Raw genomic sequence first — 21,590 nt, 5'->3', positions numbered from 1 at the left:
CATCGGTAGTTAGAGGATAATCTTTTTAATAAGTTTCTGAGCTCTGGAGATTGGATAAACGGTGGATGAAAAACAGTAACGATAAAACGATTTGAAAATAACTCATATTAAAAAAAGAGTTTCTACTCTGATAATTTCATAACAGTTTTTAATTTCGAAAGTTTTAGGATTAAAATATGACTATGAGTGTATTTATAATTTATTTTTTAAAAGAAAGACAAACATTCCCGGGTTGCGAATAAACTGACAATATTTGAAAATCTCCTACTACCACCGCAGTAAGCTGAAAATGTTGCTTGTGTTGTGATGGAGGACTTAGCCAGCCGAGAAATTGAACACACTACGCCTGGGTGGGACCCAAACGCGATGTCAACTCGGCCACCGACCGGTCAAAATGGACTTCAGATTTATTTTATTTGACGGAATAACATTTTTTTGGTGTATTTTGTAGAATACGATATTACGTTCCGATACTCGTATTTGGAGTTCAAACCGAATCCATTATTTATAATGCAATGTGTAATTATTTTTTTACAACTTCCAGCACCGAAGAGTCACTATAAGTAGTACATTTGGACCCACCCCTCACAATTGTGCATTACAATAAATGAATTATTTTGATTATTGAACAGGCTCTCTCAATTTTAATGGGGTACCGTGGTGAGAGAGATGGATTCATAAGTCATCACATCAAGATCACTCCTGGACACACGGACCTTCAGATTTCTACCCACCATTTTCCTTTACATTGAAAATACCTTCCAAACAGCATCCCCATAAGTGACATAGTCCCTGAGGGAATTGTTTTTCCTCATCGCCTTCTATGTGGAGTTAATGTAAAAAATACATCGATGTTGTTTTTTTTGAAAATAGAACTCGTCCCTTGATTTGTAAATTCATAGAAAAAATATAGAAATTAACGTTGAAGAAAAAATACAAATACCAAGAATCTCGGCTCACGCAAACTCGTTCCGATATAATATGTGTTTACTGGCTGTCAGTGACATCAACCTAATGAAATTTTATCCGGAAAATTTTCTATCAATAATTCGCTAACATGAACAAGATTTACATCTAACCTGCCATCACGATGGTCAAAGAAAGCTTCACCTAATATTATCACTGGTAAGAAATCAAACCAATAAATTTCGCTAAAAAAATTGAAGATTCAGAAGAGTCAATTTTGATATTTAATTACGATTAACTGTCTGTACGATTAACTGTCTGTACGATTAACTGTCTGTACGATTAACTTTACTGTTTGTACGATTAACTTTACAATTCATCATATTATGCTTAAAAGTTTACTTAATTTTATTTGTAACATTATAACAGAATTGATTCAGTAGAAATGAACAGATAAAGATTTCAGAGTTTAAACATTTGGCAGCAATCGCACGCAATCGGCAGAGCAAATTTCACACGCAATCGACAGAACATCCGCCCGTAAGTTGAAGGATTCGAGTTCAATTATTCTCGGTCCCATCAAACCTTTTTTATTTTCTGTATGTTTTGTTCTAATCAATATTGTTTCAATATTTTTTGTGTTTTGCTTTAATAAATCAGTCATATTTCAATTATTTTTATAAGCAATAATTATTAGCCTGAAACACTCATCCACATTGAAAAATCTCCTGATAAAAGATACATGACGCCAACGGGACTTGAACCCGTGTCCTTTCGAATTGTTACCCTTTGTGCATAAAAAATCTTGTCTTAAAACATTAGTTTACCAAACAAAAAATAACAGTCATATTTGAACCTGTATTTACAACAAATCAAAATTGCAAGTTTTCTTAGTAATTTATTAGATAATATTTATCTTTTTTACACCGTAATACGACAATGTGTCTATAATATAATATTGGGTTGTACTAAGAAATAAAACAAAAGGTAGCTAATGAAGAGCAAATATTTATTTATAATCTATTTAGGCATGGGTGCCCGGATTCATGGAGTGATTTGTCCAAGTCTAGGTGGCGAATGCGTCAGCCCAACAGTGGCCAGATCGGGAGAGGCCGGTTGAGAGAGACCCTTTGACCTCTCCAGTCGAACTTTCTCGACCTTGTACCACAGTGGGAAGGATAGATTCTCACACCTGGGCACAATGACCCCAGATTCATACCCACCCCTCACGCTTTTCCCCTTCCCAGAACTGCTTCTTTCACTTAAGCCCTCAGGCCTCCGGCACATTCTGTCAGATGGTTAGATTATTTACGCTTTCAAATAAAACCTAAATCAATGAATTACTTCTGAACATATCCGAAAACTAAACACTTTTTTTGAAAGGTGGTGAAATACTCTTTTAAATTTTCTTATTATACAGGGTTTTCCAATAAGAGGTGTTATTTTGAATAGCCCGCTATTTCGGTAGATGTTACTTTTTAAGCTGTTATTTTTTGACATTTGTCATGTAGAAACTACGCCATTTATAAAAATGGAACGATACACGCTTCAACAACGCATTGAAATTATTAAAATTCACTTAAGTGAATCAAATGCAAATCATCTTGAGTGATGAGGCCCATTTCCACCTCCTCGGCTTCGTCAAAAAGCAAAATTGTCGCATCTGGGGCTCGGGAAACCCAAGAATTATTATTGAAAACCTCTCTATTCTCAACGTGTGACTGTTTGGTGCGGTTTATGGTCCGGTGGAGTCATTGGACCTTATTTTTTTGAAAATAGGCTGGAGCAACAGTTACGGTAAATGGATTGCGCTATCAACATGATTAATGATTTTTTATGGCTGAAATTGGATGGTATTGATCTGGACAACGTTTACTTTCAAAAAAACGGCGCTACGTGCCACACAAGTAACGAAACCATTGATCTTTTACGAGTGAATATCAAAATAACACCTCTTAGTGGAAAACCCTGTACAACTAAAATTACTGGTAATCCACAAAAAAAACACACACACACACACATTTTATTAGACAATTGTACTGTATAATTTCATTTTCATTTCAAATTGCGGTCAAAAACTTTGGTTTCATGGAGGCAGTCATTTGAAATGTAATATGGTTAAATTTTAGATTTGAAGAAAAAGCATGGTGTTTTTTCTCTTTCTAACCCCGCTTAGCTCATATATCTCATCACGACAGTAAGGGAGACAACGGTTTGTATGAGACCATATGTTCCCAAAAGCGAATAAATTAGCCTGAGAGGTTAACACAATCGCTGCTAGGAGTGATTGGTACGCCCATGAGAGTGATTAGTTCTGAACGGGTTAAAAATATCCTCAACACCGCATCTCCCAAGAAGAGACACGCCCGAATGAAGTTAATGTAAAATAAAAACGTAAAGTCACCTGAAAATTTAAAGCCATCCAGATGTACACATTTTTTAAAGATACAACATTGAAATAATAATACAATCTATAAATACCTGCTGATATATCGTTGAGGGCGTCCAACGCAACATCCACCCCCGTTTCCGCTGCCAGAGCCTTTTGTATAGGCTCTCCAAGAAGAAAATCGGCTCCTAAAATTTTCATTAAAACTTAGTCGTACATACTTATACATTCTACCTACCGTGGGGAGACTGGTAAAGTTCATAGGCTTTTCTAACTTCCTCACTTAAATGCGTTCAAAGCGTTATTTTTCAGAGATTCAGAAAGTTATAATTAATTTATTTTAATTATTAGCATTTACATCGAACGAGTTTATAGCTGTCAAATTAAGACTTAAGCTAACGATTAATAAATCTTAAATTAATTAATTAATTTTAGATTAAATACTGGGTACTGTAATACATAAGTTACTTCAATATTCTAATAAAACAGTTGTGAACTATTATATTTCAAAATGACTGTGTACTAAAATAGAATAAAGATTAAATTTTGGCGCACTGGGGAAAACAAAAGCTTTGTTCGTACATTACTTAACCTATGCATAGTGAATATGTTGAACCCATACCTTCTTAAATATATCCCAAACTACCTTAGCATTTTTGGCATACCATAAGCAATATGTTTGTATTTTATTCAATCGCTGCAAATTCATATTCATAATATTTAATTCCTGTTATTCTATTTTCCACTGTTGTATTTTTATAATTTTCATAAATTCTTACTCGATTCCTGTCTCTTAATTATGTGTCGTGTTCCACGCTCGTACCGCAAAATTTCGGTTTAAAAATTCACGGAAAACTTGAAAAAAACTAAAGTTTTTTTTTTAGTACCCAAATAAAAATGCATAGTATATTTCTTATTTTCATGTCGTTTACAAAGCGTTCGTAGAAACACGCCTTTATAATAATCTTTAAGATTTAAAATGTGACAATTACCATTTTGTTATCCGTAAACATGCCTTACTTGCAAGAGAAAAGCTATAGGAACAATTATTATTACAATATGTAATTTTTTTTTTTAAATGTTAGTAGGATATTTTTCATAGTTTATCATATATCATTACCCCTTGTTGAGTTACATTTTTTTTACGTTAAGCTTGTTATAACTGTTGAGTGTTGTGTTGTCCTTTCTAATATGTGACGTCATTTCATTTCGTTATTTATGTTTAAAATCATTTTTATTAATTTCCGTCTACGGACCCTTTCTACTACATTTTTCGTCTGTGGGTCATTTTTCTCTATGCTTAAAAGGTTAATACGTCAGGTCACCTTTTGAACGAAATATTTTTATCAATTTCTTGCAAAAATCCAATTCATTCTATTTTTAGAGGTCAAACAGTGATCACCTCTCATTTGCAAGTTTGAATAAACTGTAAATAATAATATTACACATATAAAGAATTGTAACACTATTGATAATTAAGATTATTACGATTCACTATTGAATCGTTATATTAAACCTCCATACCTCTCTACTGGCTGCAAACCTTCGTTTTAGAATGATGAGGATGAGGTTTACATCGGTGCTCGCTTTACAAACGACTCTAAAGCCCCGAAGACCAGAGACAGGAACATTGAATAATAATCCAAAACTTATCCTTTGTTTAGTCACGGGAAACTACTAACTCAGTATACACATAAGGAAGTATACTAGATTAGTAATAACAGTATATAATATGCACGATGCAATGTTGCACGGTATAATATTATTATTGCACAGATGCAATCTTAATAGCGGGGAGGTTTATAGCTAAATCAAAGTGGATCTGGGATAGGTGAGCACCAGTTTTGCTATTGAGTTCAATTCCTACCCTTGAATTGTTTGAATTAGCATCGATAACAACTTACCATGTCGTATAGGAGTAGAGGTCATATATCCATCGTGAAAATTGACTTACGGTCCAGCCTCTGAACTCAGCAGTATACCTACAGAAATGATTTTTTTAATTGGCGTACTATGTAAAAGTCTTACGGTTCAGGTCATGTTCTGCAGCCGCAATTGCCTGATCCGCGCTGTGAAGAAGGGCATGTGATAGTCCCTGATGGGCGGCCCGGGTGTAGGCGGGGACATCCCGGGCGGCTGCCGTGAGCAACTCTTGAACCAGAGCTGCCCCATTGCAAGCCGACTCGTTTCCAAGGACCATGGCTCCCACTCCGACACTGGGAACAAGTTAAAATTTTATGTTTAGTTTTCGCTGGTTACTTGGTGTTTGTTTTTTGATACTTAGGGAATATATGGTTATCGTGATAAGTTAGAAGATTTCAAAGCACAATGCTCAAAGATCGTTTCTGAAATCTCAAAGTTCAAAAATTAAATTTCTTAGCTCATTGCTCAAAACTCAAAGATCAATATTTTTTTATAAAAAGTGTTAAGGCGATGCCAAACGTAGTAATGCAAAATCATGTGTTTCTGGTTTTAAAATTCGGTCGCCTAGAAATGTTTCAGATGCTTTAATTAAATACTGCGAGTAGAATACATCTTAGCTTTTGAAATAATCGAGTATTTTTTAGATAAGTCTATTTATAAGCCCAGAAAAAAAATAACGTAATGGCCTATGAAAAAATGCTTTAAAGTTCAAAATATCCTACTTACGAAACCATTTTCGGTTGTAATTTTATTGTATAATGTGGCAAATTAAGTTATTTATAAAATGATCAAAAAAAAAATATTTATGGCTGAACATCCACAAAATAAAATTAAAGGCAGTTTTTGGACATTTTTTTTTCTTGTATAAATCAAAACAGGCGGATGGTGTTAAGCGGGAATTTAAACCTTATCGCCATCTATGTAAGGGCTGTTATTGATAGCGGCTCAATTTAAAATATTACACGACGTAGTGCATCGCCTTAATATTATTTACCGATGGTGGTAGTTAAATTTAGTTGGCGACAGCAATTACTTGATAAATTTGCTTTTGCACGCCCAGACCTCTACTTTAGTCGGCCTAAGATTTTCTCTATATCGCATAAAAGCTTAGGACGGGAAACAACTGAATTATTAATAATAATCCAAAAATAAGTAATTTGTGTGTATTTGCAAATGAAATGTTTTTCCTTCACTTTTACTGGAGTTTGCCGAGTAATTAAAATACTTTTTCATTACACAAGAGGGCACTTTGCCTCTTTTTAAGGCAATTTATGGGGTAGCACACGACCTTGCGCGGCGCTTACTTGGCGGCTTAGTACTAAAACTACGAAATCGTAAGCACTAGAATTAAACGTTCTTTTTGCTTGCCACTTTGAGATTTCTACAGCGCGTCTATATATGTAGATTGTTGTTAAATACCATATCATTGACCTATGGTATTTGACAACGAAAAAAGTGTCACTTGTTTGCCAATTTCATGGCAACGATAGTGATCATTGAAGGTTTCTTTAAATTTATATTTTAATCAAAACATTCATGTATTCAAAATTTTCGTCCCCTGATACATCTTATGAATTGAAATTAAATAAAAAAATACACATCATATTTTTCTATTTATTGAGGATTTATCATTTTTTCGGAAGACTTATTAAACTATTTTATAATGTCTTTGAATAATAAAAAAGAGTTAGTTCCTATGTAGTAAAGATTTTTATTTATATCTTTGATTCCACCTCACTAGACTTCGAGGTGGCGGGAGTTTAATCTAATTTTAGATAATGCGAATTTACATAGAATCATAGATATAAATAAAAGGATATATAGAAAAGTTATATATAGATCGTTCTACAAATTCAATAATAACTCATACTATGAGTTATTTTTCTAATTTATCAGAATTAATTTCCCTTACTCGGCTTTCAACATCCGCCTCTTCATGTTTTTTGAAAAGTATCATTTTAATAACTCTTTTTATAGCGTTTGTTTTTACAGTGTTATGCAGGCGCTAAACGCTTCCCGGTGCAACTAAATCTCTTTAAAATTGAGATTAACAGGTTTATGGTCTGCTGGATACATAAAATAAAGTCAAATGATTTTTATTAAAACATAAGAATAAAATAAATGTCCAAGCAAACCCAAAAACCAAAGGTGTTCTTATCTCCAAGGTTATATACAGGGTGTTCCAATAAGAGGTGTTATTTTGATATTCAATCGTAAAAGATCAATGGTTTCGTTGCTTGTGTGGCACGTAGCGCCGTCTTGTTGAAAGTAAACGTTGTTCAGATCAATACTATCCAATTCCGGCCATAAAAAATCAATAATCATCTCTCGATAGCGCAATCTATTCACCGTAACTGTTGCTCCAGCCTCATTTTCTAAAAAGTAAGGTCCAATGACTCCGCCGGACCATAAACCGCACCAAACAGTCACACTTTGAGGATAAAGAGGCTTTTCAACAATAACTCTTGGGTTTTCCGAGCCCCAGATGCGACAATTTTGTTTGTTGACGAAGCCACCGAGGTGGAAATGGGCCTCATCACTCAAGATGATTTTCATTTGATTCACTCAAGTGAATTTTAATAATTTCAATGCATTGTTGAAGCGTGTATCGTTCAATTTTTATTAATGGCGTAGTTTCTACTTGTCAAATGTCAAAAAATAACAGCTTCAAAAGTGACATCTACCAAAATAGCGGGCTATTAAAAATAACACCTTTTATTGGAAAACCCTTTATTGGAATGGAATCAATTGATCGCGTCTTAGATGAATTAATTAAGTCTATGGACCGTGTCTACGATTTCTTTCAGTTCTAAGAGCTTAGTTAATTCATCTCCTTTTATTGATAAGTCAGTTATTTTGAATAACGAACGACCTTATACAAAACGTTGTGTATATTGAAAGCTTATCTGACACATTGGAGGCTGCACTAATAGTAGCGGCTTTGCTTGCCGACTATCAAAATCATATTCTGACCGTATTCGAAAATATCGCTGACTGACTATGGATGATGGATTTGGTCAATACCGTATCGACATAGGGCTCTATCCTCTATCCTTGTAAGAGCCGGACCAGTAACCGTTATTTATTTGTGCTGGGTACAAATTCGATAATCACATGCTTTTTTCTCAAACTGTTTATTTACACAACAGCGATGCACTACATCGTATAACATTCGTAAACAGGCCGCTTATAATAACTTTCCTTATATATATAGTGATAAGATTTAAATTCCCGCTTAACACCACTGTTAATTTACTTGATTGCTTTGAAATTTTTAAACAAACTTGCATTCAAATGTGCGTGGTTTTTTATGTACCGATATTATATAGATGTTACCTGTGACAGGTTAAATTTTTTTTTAAAGCAGTGCCAAATGTTGGAATAACTTGTTTTTTTTAAAACAGCACTATCTATCTCTGTGACGTAAAAGCAACACGAGCTATTGTTTATCTATCTGCCCAGACAGACTGTGCCACAGCAAAGCGTTGCGGAGTACAGCTAGTATACAATAAAATCATAATCGAAAAGGAGTTTGTATGGAAGAGATTTTGAATATTTAAGCAGTTTTCACTTAATTTTTATCTGGGATTTTAAAAAGAATTTCAAATGTCAAGATGTGTTCTACTCGCAGTATTTAATCTAACCATCTAAAATATTTTTAAGCGATAAAATTTTTAAACCACTAACACCTGGTCGTGCATTCATTCGTAGTGCACAATCAGAACAACTCTTCAGAAGTGCTCGTACAAGCCATGCAGGTTTTGAAGCTTTTTGATGATGGTTGCTGGCTGTATGGCATTACTCTGCCATATTCATAGCTACAGAAAAAAATAATAAAAATGATAACTATTCTTATTCTGAAATATTGATTTAGATCTCGGTTACCGCATACATTCTTCCTCTCAAGGAAGGTTTCTAAACCATCTCAATAATGTATGAACCCTTATTATTTCTTGTCTTTCCCATGAATTTATATTATAACCAAAATTCCAACGTATTATTGATGCACGATATATTGTTTCGTAGTTGAATACTTAATTCCCTGCTGTGTGCCTACTTATTTATGAAGCTAGAATTTAAATGTTTCTTTTTGACACTGAAATAGGTACCATTTTGCTGTTTTTTTATACAATGCTTATTTATTTTAAACATAATGAAAGTCACAGACTAAGGACGGGTCGTTTCGGAGAATTCGAACAATTCATCAAATTTCAACGATCATTTTCGGGTTCTGTGAAAGTCCAATTCAAGTTTTGTTATTATATCATTACAGGCTAGTTGTTTTACAGAACTGAAATAATAACAGAACTTGAAAAAATCTTTCACAGAACTTGAAAATTAACTTTAATTTTAATAATTGTTCAAATTCTCTGAAACAACCCGTCCTAAAGATCTTGGCCATATAAAGTTTACATGTTCTCTTAAAATTATTAATATCAAATATAAATGCTTTTTTTCTTTCTCTCTGTAATATGTTGTATACATATATGCATGTAGTGTTTACTTTAAGTTGCTTCCTTCAATTGTGTAAATTATAAACCTCGATTAAGGCTATTAGTCCTAGTGAGGTTGATCTTAATGTGAAAAATTGTTATTTTTTACGGTGTGAAGCAATAAATAAAAAATAAGATTTTTTTGTACGTTTTGTTAACAGCACTCAATGTCTAATGGAGAAGATGACCAATATTTAGCTGCCTAATTGCTAATCATGTTAGCATAGCTTACTGGGATAGCGAACAGTCTAGTCTTTTTGCTCCGAAGAAGATCGAACTAAAGTAATAAATCAACCTTCTGAAGTATGGCAGAACACTATGTCACTCGAAGGGACAAAAACTAGAATATGGTGGCGCATTATGTAAGTTTGTGGCAAAAAATTGAAGCATCCTTCCTATAACGTTCTCCGCTTAAGATTTAAGCCCATGATAAAGTTTAAGTTGTGTTCCTTACAGATACTTGGGGCTGTGAAATGTGTAAACCAGGGATGTTTTGGGCCTTTTTTCGAATGGTGAGTGCAGACATCGATAACTTTAAACGTATTGCTAACTTCTTTTGTAGGATTAGAAATTTGCTTACATGGCACTTTTAATATGTGCAGACCGTCGCGCGTTGTACACAATATATTTTGCTGGCTTTATTAATCATGTGGAGGGAATTTCTAAAGATCTTATTGACATAAAATAATTACTAACATATGTAAATAGTACCTGATTCAGAATATAAGAACACGGGTACTTTTTTAATGTGCAAAAAAATTGACATATCAAAATGTCCCTGACGTCATCATACCGTGTTCGCAGCTCTATTTCAAAGCAATCACGAAAGATTGACAACTTTTGTGACGTCATTAGTTTCCAAATAGTATGGTGCTCTTAAACTTAAAAAGAATCTGATTTTATGAGAATAATAAACATTTACCACGGCATAAAATTTACGACAAATTATCACTCTCCTACAAAAAAAAATTTCGTTCATAAAAAAATGTATCAGGGAAACAGGGAGAAATTCAAATTGATTGAAGTGAGATAAATTAATAGATTATATTATATTAAAATTTATAAAATAAAATAAAAATACTGAAAATGTAAAATATCTTAAATATCCCAGCACGGGAAATCCCAGTGGGGAAAACATTATGAAATACAATTATGTTTAAAAATAAATACAATAAAATGAAATAATATCACACAACAAAGAAACAGTTATTTACAGCGAATATTGTAAAAGAAGAGAGAAATATTGATAATATTTTATAAACATAGTTTTACTGTCTCTGTAATAAATTTGAGATCTCAAGAAGATTATGTTCCAATAATTTAAAACAGCATGTTTTTAAAACTTCTTTTGACTAGGAAGAGATTTTGTTTTGTGACATTGGAAGTTAAAAAAATCACAGCAGCTAAAAGGTTATTGACACGACCACTCGACCAGTATTTGAAAGCCGAGATTTTGGCACGGAGCCAACCTTCAGACCAAATCTGAACCATGTCCGTTGACAGCAAATAAAGATGAAGACTTCTAGTGGACAACTCGTTAATATATGTTTTGGTAGTACACGGCTGGGCTGAAGGTTGCTGCGGTGGATTAAATAGTTGCTAGAGTTAATAGTTGCATGAAATTACTATTTGATTAGACACTTTTTTCAGAATTTTATATTCTTGGCATCCTGACTACAGGAAAATATTTTAAAAATAAATGCCATTTAGTCTGATGTCAGAAATTCTTTTTAAAAGCTTTGAAAGTAATTCAATACACTCTTTTAGAAATCGCCATCTACAATAACCATTTAAAGCGCTATTGATGAATGTAAAGTTTACCATTTATTCTAATTTTTATAATCTACCTAGTATGGTACCTATATATGGTTAAAAATTTCCACGGCCAAGTAATTACTTAAATTATTTTCGGATATTATACTATGTTGTCCTACCTCCTTTTTTAGTCAACGTTTCGGACAGCGCAGCGTTACGTTGTCGATCATCTGAGCAGATGTGTAGTTTGCAACTTACAATATCATTTTAACATAGTAAAATAATATTGGTACCAAAACTGAGCCTTGCGGCACCCCTAGTGAATTTTCAAAGGGTTTGAGATTTCATAATGATGAAGAATATAGTAGCATCGATTTTCGAGGAGTATTATTCAAAATTTCAGTTTATGAACATTGCAAATCATGATGCGGTATCTGACAAATTATCGCGCACCGTCACGAAGCGTTGATGATTTGCTGCGGTTTAATGGCCACATCGATAACTAACCACCATTTCGACATTCACATAAAGTCATTTTGTTTATTACATTGCCTTTAACATTTTAACAATAATTACAAAAGATGTCATGTACCGACGTAATCATTTATTTATGTGTTATTCATTTTAATATTATATCCAAATTATTATAAAAGTTGTTATTACCGTGAGACAGCAATCTGAGATTTTAAGTTCATAATAAAATGTTAGGTATACGAGTATTGCCGAAGGGACAAATGAGCCGATTATGTGAATATACAAAGGTGTGCTCCCTTTCGATTAGTCATCATTAGTGATAGGATTATTAGTAATAAAAAAAATATATCAGACATGGCTCAAGTTTCAAGTTCTCAAGCTATCAAGCATTTACTCAAGTCAGTTTTTGAAACTCAGTTATTTATAATCACACAAGTTTGTCATAAATATATACATTTTTTTAAAGAATTGTATGTCAAACAGTGACAACTTCACCGTATAACAAAAGTGCGATTTTAATAAAACTTTATTTTTCCCTAATAATACTCGTATGAGTAAAATTTGTTATAGAAATCGTATAAAAAATTTTAATAATAAAATATTTTTCCAGTAAAAACATGTTATGGTTTTGTTATATTGTGATTTAGTATCGCGCTTTCCAGAGCAATCTGGGATGATAAATAAATAGAGAAATAGAGTTTCAAATATCATTTGATTACTACAAAAAGAAAACTTTTTAAACATTTAATTTGATTATTCGGGCTAAATATGTAAGTTTGAGAACTCGAACTTGCGAAGTTTTTTTAATCTTTTTTAGAAAATAAACTTTTGGCAAGAGTTTTCGAAGAAAAATTGTACAGCCAGTATTTTGTAGCTTGTCATAAATATAATTTACGTATAACCTGATACACTTTTTATATGTAAATACATATAAAAAATATGGGCGTTCAAACACAAATGTTTCACATTATCACAGTTGGCACTAATACTTGCTTACCTGCTGGTTAAAATTATTTGTTTGGAGAATAAAATACTTACAATGACAGTACCACCAGAACAAGCATCATCATCAGGCAGATCCTCTTCTCACAGCGCCCCCCGCCCTCTCCCATTGCCCCCGGGGGCGGAGGGCTGACGCTGCAGCCGCCCCCGCCCCGAGAAGGCCCGCCCAGCAACCTCATCAGGGCGCAGCACAGCCCGTACGCGGGCACCACCAAGGCGAGGATAAGGCTGAAGATTATTGCGGATATAAAGCCAACTTCAACCCGCAGAGACTGCAAACGAAAGTATTAGATTGGTAAATTTTTACACGGAGAAAAATGAGTATTGCTGATTAATTAAAATCTTGTTAAAAATGGGACAGCCTGCTGTTTCTTAATAAACCTTTAGTACATTCATAATATATCGGAACACATGTTAATGCACCTACGTTAGTTCTGATACCTTGTACACAATGAAGAAATTCAAAAACATTGGAATTTTTATCGCCATAACACTTTCGTGTTTTTCTTGTAGTTTATTAGAAAATTGTCAATTCATTCATTTAAAGGCCTGCAGTCCTGTTTTTATCCGGATACGAATAAATGGAAGAGATTTTTAATAAATTAGCAATATTTTAAATCAGTAAGTTTTCTCCGTGCAAGGGTTTCAAATTCAAAATTCAAATTCAAATTCAAAAAAATATTTATTGCACAAAAAGAGTACAAAGGGTACCTAATCCAACAAATACACATTATGTCACATAACCCAACAATTACATGTTAACAAATAAATAAAAATAAATAACAGTAAATAAAAAATAAAAAAAACAGAGGTATTTAATTCATGTAAGGTATTCATTCAAGGTGTAGTGACATTTGTTTAAAAGAAATGTTTTCAGTGTTGATTTAAATTTAAGTGTGTCGGTTATTTGTTTGATGCTACGTAGAAGGTTGTTATATATTTTAATGGCCATGTAGTGTGGTCCTTTTTGAAAAATAGTTTTGGTTGCTTTTGGGATTAATAGGTTTTCTGTGAACCTTGTAGCGTGTTTATGTGTTGAGTTTTTATGTGGGAACTTTTCTGGAGATGATCGTACTAACAGGCATAATTCCATTATATATATGTCAGTCACTGTCAGAAGTTTAAGATTTTTAAAAATTGGTCTACATGAATCCCGGTGATCAGAGTTTGTAATTTTTCGTAGGCACCTCTTTTGGATGATAAAAACATCTTTGGCGTTTACTGAGTTTCCCCAAAAAACTATTCCGTATTTTATCATTGAGTATACGTATCCATAGTTTGCTATTATGAAAATGACACATTTTTAAGGGTGTCAGATTATGAGATTTTCACAATATCGTCGTAAATGAAAAGTTTTAAGTAGACTTCTCCAGTTCATGTGCATTGTAAATGTAACGATTGCCACAATAATAGATCAAAGTATGACTCTAGATAAAACACATAACGTCATTCCCTAAAATATATGTCATGGAAATTTCTACTAAATGATATATTTATTAGCATAGGTAAGTAGGTATGACAGCCTTCGTGGTTGAGTGGTCATGATCCTTGGCTACGCATCGTGTTCGAGTTCGCGGGTTCAAATCCTAGCGTCTATATGTAATTTGTGATATTTGACAATTATTTTCCAGAGTGGAAGATACTGTAATTATCGCCCTGTAGAAAGATCACCATTCAGAACCAAAACGTTACTTGAAATGGCTTTAGCCGTATCTAGTGACCACATTTGAAAAACAAGGTGCTTTCCCACCTTCTTATTTCCCCTCCTCACTACGACTTCACAACATACCCCAAATGGAGACGCCGTTGTCTCACTGGCTCCAGTTGGTTGGGAACAGTTAAGTCTCTTGTGCGGAACTTAAATAAAAATAAGGCATATCTTTCATTTTCAAAAAACATTAAATTGAAAAAAAATTCTTAGTTTCATTTCACTTAGATATCTGAAGGTAAGGATAATATAAGGATGTGAATGAATATAAATCTTAGTCCTTTATTTCCCAATGATACCTTTTAAATTCGACCCGAGTGGAAGAAAAATACAACTTCGAACAATCCAAACTTTCAAATTTATTTTTAATGATAGGAACAATTGTGACGCACCAAAGTTAGTTTCAATATTCTTTCAATAGGGCACCCAGCTTCAAAACAGAGAAGACAAATTGCCGCAAGCCACTTCTGTCCGGGGTTCATAAATAAATAAGTAATGTAAGAACTCGCTCATGATGTATTGTATTTGTTCCCGAGAGAAAGAGTCTGTTTCGCTAAGTGGACAAATCTACAACATGTGGAGTAATAAAACCGTATAATTTTGCAGTAAGTCAGCGGTACGCGACCCAAAATCAAATAAAGATTTTTCAGTGATTCAAAAAAAAATCGTTAAATTTACAGGCTTTACAAAAGTTAGTCAAGATAACGGCTGGTTCTAGCTGTTTTTCAAACGAATTTAATTGATTTTTCAAAAAACTTTACATAATTCTTTAGTAGAAGTCAACTATACTAGTTGCAACAAAGCTCGCCTTTTAAATGCAGCTACATTGATTAAAAATAAGTCGATATCCAAATTTATTTATTTTATTTAAATTTTTTTCATTTTCGAAAATCTTTTTTGAAAATTTACAATTAAAATAAGGAGTTAACAGAATCTAGGTAACATAAAATATAAAAGCTATCAAAATACAGTTAGCTTTAAATATAAATAAGTACAAATAGATAATCTGCCAATATTCTCCAAATATATGATAATATTAATAAAAAAAATTAAATTTGTTGTTAATCATAATCTATCAATATCGTAGGAATAATAGTTCATCCGGCGCCACGTTTGAAGTTTTCCAAGTTCAATTTATAGTTAAATACAGAGTTTTCCAATAAGAGGTGTTATTTTGAATAGCCCGCTATTTCGGTAGATATTACTTTTGAAGCTGTTATTTTTTGTCATTTGACAAGTAGAAACTACGTTATTGATAAAAATTGAACTATACACGCTTCAACAATGCATTGAATTTATTAAAATTCACTTGAGTGAATCAAATGCAAATCATCTTGTGTGATGAGGCTCATTCCACCTCGGTGGCTTCATCAACAAGCAAAATTGTCGCATCTGGGGCTCGGAAAACCCAAGAGTTATAGTTGAAAAGCCTTTTTATCCTCAACGTATGACTGTTTGGTTCGGTTTATGGTCCGGCAGAGTCATTGTACCTTACTTTTTCGAAAATGAGGCTGGAGCAACAGTTACGGTAAATGGATCGCTATCGAGAGATGATTAATGATATTTTATGGCCGGAATTGGATGGTATTAATCTGGACAACGTTTACTTTTAACAAGACGGGGCTACGTGCCACACAAGCGACGAAACCATTGATCTTTTACGATTGAATATCAAAATAACATCTCTTATTGGAAAATCCTGTACATCCATATCGTTCAAACATTTATTACCGAGACAATGTAAACGTTTTGTTGAGAATGCAAACTAAAGTTGGAATGAAATATATATAAAATGTCAATGTTTGTCTAGTTTTCATATGGATGTATAGATTTATTAAATGTTCAAGACAATCGAATTTACATAGAAATTAACAAATTTTAATAAACTTTTTAGTTCCAATTTGACTGTGTACAACAGTAAGATTGCTATCCCCACTGGCAGACCATTAGCTGCTTGGCGTTAGTCCTGCAGACTGGAAGACAGAACAGTGTTTTTGATATACAAATTTTATTAAAATAATAGGAGAGGGGATAGGAAAACAGTAATTTTACATCTTTTTGTACTCAAATAATTAGTTAGTAATCTTTTTGACTATTTTGGCAACCACATTATTAAGATTCGACTTAACCCCGGGGTTGCGGACCACTGCAGTAGGTTCTCTATAAAGGATGTACCTAGTCTGAATTTTGAAGGTCATAATATGATCTTTATAAATATACATTTTTATGTGAATAGTGCATAAGAGGCCCGAAGCTAGTGGAACTATGGCATCCCCAAAAGCAGTGTGCCGGGGGATTTTAGGAAATGTGGAGGGCTGGGAGAAAATGGGAAGAGAAAGGCTTAGAAGTACTTGGATGTTTATATCACTAAACACGGCTAGAACCATTTCAAGCTACGTTTTAAATCTGAACGGTGGTCTTTCAGGGCGATACAATTTGCTGAAAAGTGCTGCAAATTATTTTTTTCAACACTTCATTTTTAATATACAAAGTAATGAATGGTAATACATCAACTGAATTTCTGCGATAAATTTAAAACTTGCAGAAAAAAGTACACACATGAGAGGAAAACCTGCAGAACAAACATATATGAGTGAAAAACCTGGAGAACAAGCTCACACGTGATAGGAAAAACAAAAAGATTAAATAAACAAAAATTATTTTTTTTTAAAACTCATATATAATGATTGAATACGGGACAAAGGGACATAGGTAACTATGTCTCTATTTGAAAACAATAAATAATGAATAAAATTTGGTTGTATATAATTCTTTGTAATAAAAACTCCGGATTCAAAACAAATCGCCTGTCTTTTATTTAGACAACTACTATTATTGCATTATTTTATAAAATTATCGAGTCCTTTGATTTACTTACTTTTCATTTTAAAAGTTTTCTCTTTCTTGTTTTTCACATCCTATTTTTTTCAATTTATGTATAATGTTTGTATGTTGATTGAATTTTTAGTTAAGACAAAAAATATAACAAACAATCAGTTGTTCAAACTTTGCGTTTTTTATTTCAATATAAAATGTAAATTGTATCGTTACCTGAAGAATAAGTTGTGGAACTGACAGCGTATTCCACATAACATCCCTCAGCAACTCTGAAAAAAACAAGTAAACACGTGGAATGAAGGATTCGTACCGAGATATAACTTTCTGAATGTGAATTTATTATGTAATAGGCAATCTGACAGCAGTAGTGAGCTTTGTATATTCCTATGGGTTGGGTTGGGTTGAAAATATCATAGTTTATGAAGAAATTCTAAGTCTTAAGTCTTCCAATTGATTTTAAAATTTCATATTTACGATGTTTCCTGCTTCAATATACAAATATCTTTAACTTTAATTGAGATATAACCGCTTTTTTTATTAAAATACCAATATGCATAATATTCGTTAAATAGTGCTGAATTTTATTTCAATGAGAAGTAAATATTTCTAGCAAATATATTTTTTTGTTTGCATAGTCCGGCCGGCATAGTCCAGTGGTAACGCATTGGACTGCCATTCCGAAGGTCGCGGGTTCGAACCCGGCGTGCGCAAATAAATTTTATTTGATTAATTTGTGTTATTTCACAATTAATTAATTAAAATAATATATAGTATATTTGCGGCACGTTCCAGAGTGGAAGATACTACCAGTATCGCCCTGGTGTAAGACCACCATTCAGAATTGAAACGTTGCTCCAAATGGCTTTAGCCGTGTTTAGTGACTAGATCTGAATAGCCAGGTACTTCCCCACCTTCCTGTTTCCCTTCCCCACTTACCTTCAGCCTCACAACATCCCCCAATTGGGGATGCCATAGTCTCACTGGCTCCAGACGGGAGCAGTTGGGACTCTTGTGAGGTATTCACTATAAAAAATAAATAAAAAAATATCCCAATATTTATAAAATTTTAAGGTTAAACTTTAAATTCAAATAGTTTTGGAATATACTTATACTTTAGTGTGTTAAGCGAAGAAAACGGTTAAAAAATAGTTCAGATCTTTGCCGCCTAAAATAATGATTTGAATTTTTGCTTTTAACACTATTTTTTATTTTTTTTTTTGGTTCAATACTTTTTTACATTTTAAGTTTTCCAGTAATGTAGGCCTCACTTTACTTTAAATTGTTTAAAGTTTTTTTTTACCATCGCCAATTTTCGAATTTGATAAAATATTACATTAAAATATTACAATAAAATATTACATTTTTGTTCAAATGTCTGAGAAACTCTCCGTAGAGAACAGGTTAAACTGTGATAAATTGGTATGCAATTTGTTTTTCTCAAAATGTATCAATTCACTAAATCAAACAACCGAGTGCACATAGTTGAAGTCATGCAACAAATATAAACATTTCCTCACCAGTTGGGAAGTCGAATGGGTGTAGAAACGTGAAAAACCCTGACAGGAATCTGAAGATAAATGTCCCCTCCGAGAGTTTAAGTGTTGGTGTTATATATTTCTCTCTGGGAAGGGTTGCGCTAAATCGTATCACTGTGTCTCTGTCCCTGTCCCTCACGTGCGATGCAAACCATTTCTCTTCCTTATCCTGCACTTTACTTATATTTAATACCGAAGGTGACTTTGTTCCATCGTCCGAGTCTGGCCCTGTTTTTACTCGCGACTCCGTATCAATGTTATTTACTCTGTTCTGTCCATTGTCCAGCTTGTTTACTGTTACTTTTTTCAGTAGGTAATCGTAAGAACTCTCCTTTATTGTTGATGCAGTGATCTGTTGATCTTTTGTTTCTTTCCTTGTTGAACTGTATTTCGTAAACATTGGCTTACTCTTTTCCCAGGGGAACACGGATGCGTTTGAATCCATTTTAAACGTAACTTCCGTCTCGAACGGGATATCCTTATTCACTTTAAATTCCGCTCTCTCCTTTTTATCAAAGTTGGTCCAATTTGAAGTTTTGATTTTATCATTTGGATCGAGGCTCTGAGATTTATTCTTGTTATCTGTAATGGCTCTCCTTGATTTATCGTAACTATGAACGTGGGAAATGCCCTTGGAAACTGAAAGAAAGCGATCTGTAGATAGGCTCGATACTTTCTTATAAGGATTTCTGTCTTGTTCCTTAAATTCCATATCGCGATCTTCAGATGATGAAGTTTTGTTATATAAACGATGTTTCATTTCACTACAATCATCAGAAATTAACGCTTGCGGTGGAAGGAACTGATGCAAATCGCTTTTTGTTACATTCACAAAATCAATAAAATTAGTTGGATTATCCGTATCGATTTCGTGTTTTGATTTTTTTTCCAAGCGACTTTGTTCAGTTTCTGTAGAAGAATTTAGCACGATTTTTCCAATCTTACCGCTCGAAATTGTGCCAAGGCTTTTGCCTTTTATTTGATTTTCTCTTTTTTCAACATCACGTTGCAATGAGCCATTTTTCACAGGCACTATCGGAAGCTTTCTGGCTGCTGCCTTTCCAGTAATGTCTGTTAATTGTCTGTCGGGTGGAAACTCCCCCCCACCCTCCGGGGCCTTTACATCTCCATCCGGTTCTGAAACAATTTCCCTTATTGGAAGCCGCTCGCCAGATTTCTCCAATCCAATATCACCATTAATATTAAGCGCTCCATTAGATCTATTTGCGGGCGGTAACGATGTGAAATGACCGCTGAGATTTGCAGTCGCTTGATAATCAGCCGCATAATGCTCTCGAGAAGAATTACTCTTAAAGTCATCCGTATGAAATAAGTCTCCGAAGCGTTTTGCTACATCAATATTTATATTTCCGTGTGTTGTGCTTGTTGCATTAAGAGCATCTCCGAGAGTTTCCCCGCATATTTGATGCGTAAAAAAGATAAATAATGTTACGAATGATAATGTAAAAGGGAAAGTTACTGCGTGGAGGCTCGTTTTGCCTTTTATACGGGTCACGGCGCTGCAGTTACATTTTTTATTGAAATATCTCCACAGACCGCCTGCTAACAGAGCCAGCGAGGCCGACATTTCGTATGTTAAACTGTTACTGCTTATTGTAGTAGAACTCAGCGAATGCTTTATTGTGTTCCATGCTTCCAGGAAGTTCCCGGCTTTAACATTTCACTCGCGAATGACATTTAACGTTTGACTGCGGATGACGTTAATGGTTTGTATGTTTTAAAACTTGTAATGAATGAACGTTGTGTTTGACGACCTTTTGCTACATGCGCATGTTTTTAACATCATTAAAATTAATGCGAACAAGTCTCACTCAATTCAAGCTTATCTGGTTACACGCATAAAAGTTAATCACTAACGTAATAATATATATTTCCACCACCATTTAAATTATTTCGTCACGTAATTAATTATGTTATTAAAAACGATAATAAGCAATTATTCCCGTCACTTACACCAACCTCTAATTGTGCTTTAATGAGACTTGACGAGAAACTAACTTTTAGCAGGAAATACGCGAGGCACGATCAGTTTCAGTTAAAACTGACACGGAGTAAATAGTGGAGGTATATTGCCAGCTCACTACAGGTAACGAATGTACTAACATTTTACTTACTAGGTACTGTGAGGCTAATAGCTAGTTGGATTAGTACCACCGAGTAACATAAACCAGTGTTTTTAAGACAGTAAAAGCCAAAAAGCTTCTATCTTTTTTTATTATTTCGTGACCATTTTTAAAAGCGTCTGCGTTTTATAACAGAAAATGGAGCACAGTTAAAGGATATTTACAGAATTTATCAAACAATATAATTTCGGTTAGGACGTAGTGTGAAGAGTAGTAATATTTAATTCGAATTTCATATTTTCAGAACAAATAATGAATTTATGCCGCCATTCTTAAAATAATGTTCAGTTTAGTTTCCTTCCATACAATTGATCGAGGTTTGATTTTGGCAATGACAAAGTTCGGCCACGACAATTTTTTTATAAAATAAACTTTTTTGTGTTTTTAATGTCAATATTCCCTTGCGTTTAAACACGAAATTTT

The 21,590-nt window shown here is 33.6% G+C and overlaps 1 protein-coding gene across 1 annotated transcript in view; it reads right to left on the bottom strand.

The window, feature by feature from the left end:
* Nucleotides 1-19,735, bottom strand: part of prom (prominin) — a 90,248-nt gene extending 70,513 nt beyond the window's left edge. The window contains exons 1-5 of the mRNA XM_089637547.1: nt 19,006-19,735; nt 17,702-17,757; nt 12,979-13,214; nt 5,324-5,511; nt 3,388-3,483 (exon numbers count right to left, since the gene is read on the bottom strand). Coding sequence (XP_089493673.1) covers nt 3,388-3,483; nt 5,324-5,511; nt 12,979-13,214; nt 17,702-17,757; nt 19,006-19,735 — 1,306 coding nt within the window. The remainder of the gene's footprint in view (nt 1-3,387; nt 3,484-5,323; nt 5,512-12,978; nt 13,215-17,701; nt 17,758-19,005) is intronic.
* Between the last annotated feature and the right edge of the window lie 1,855 nt (nt 19,736-21,590).

Source organism: Hesperophylax consimilis, chromosome 11 (genome assembly GCF_061612785.1).
Source record: "Hesperophylax consimilis isolate HC1 chromosome 11, BYU_Hcon_1.0, whole genome shotgun sequence".
NCBI lineage: Eukaryota > Metazoa > Arthropoda > Insecta > Trichoptera > Limnephilidae > Hesperophylax > Hesperophylax consimilis.
Note: the sequence above shows the minus strand (reverse complement) of the source record. Positions and strands in the feature narration are given on the sequence as shown.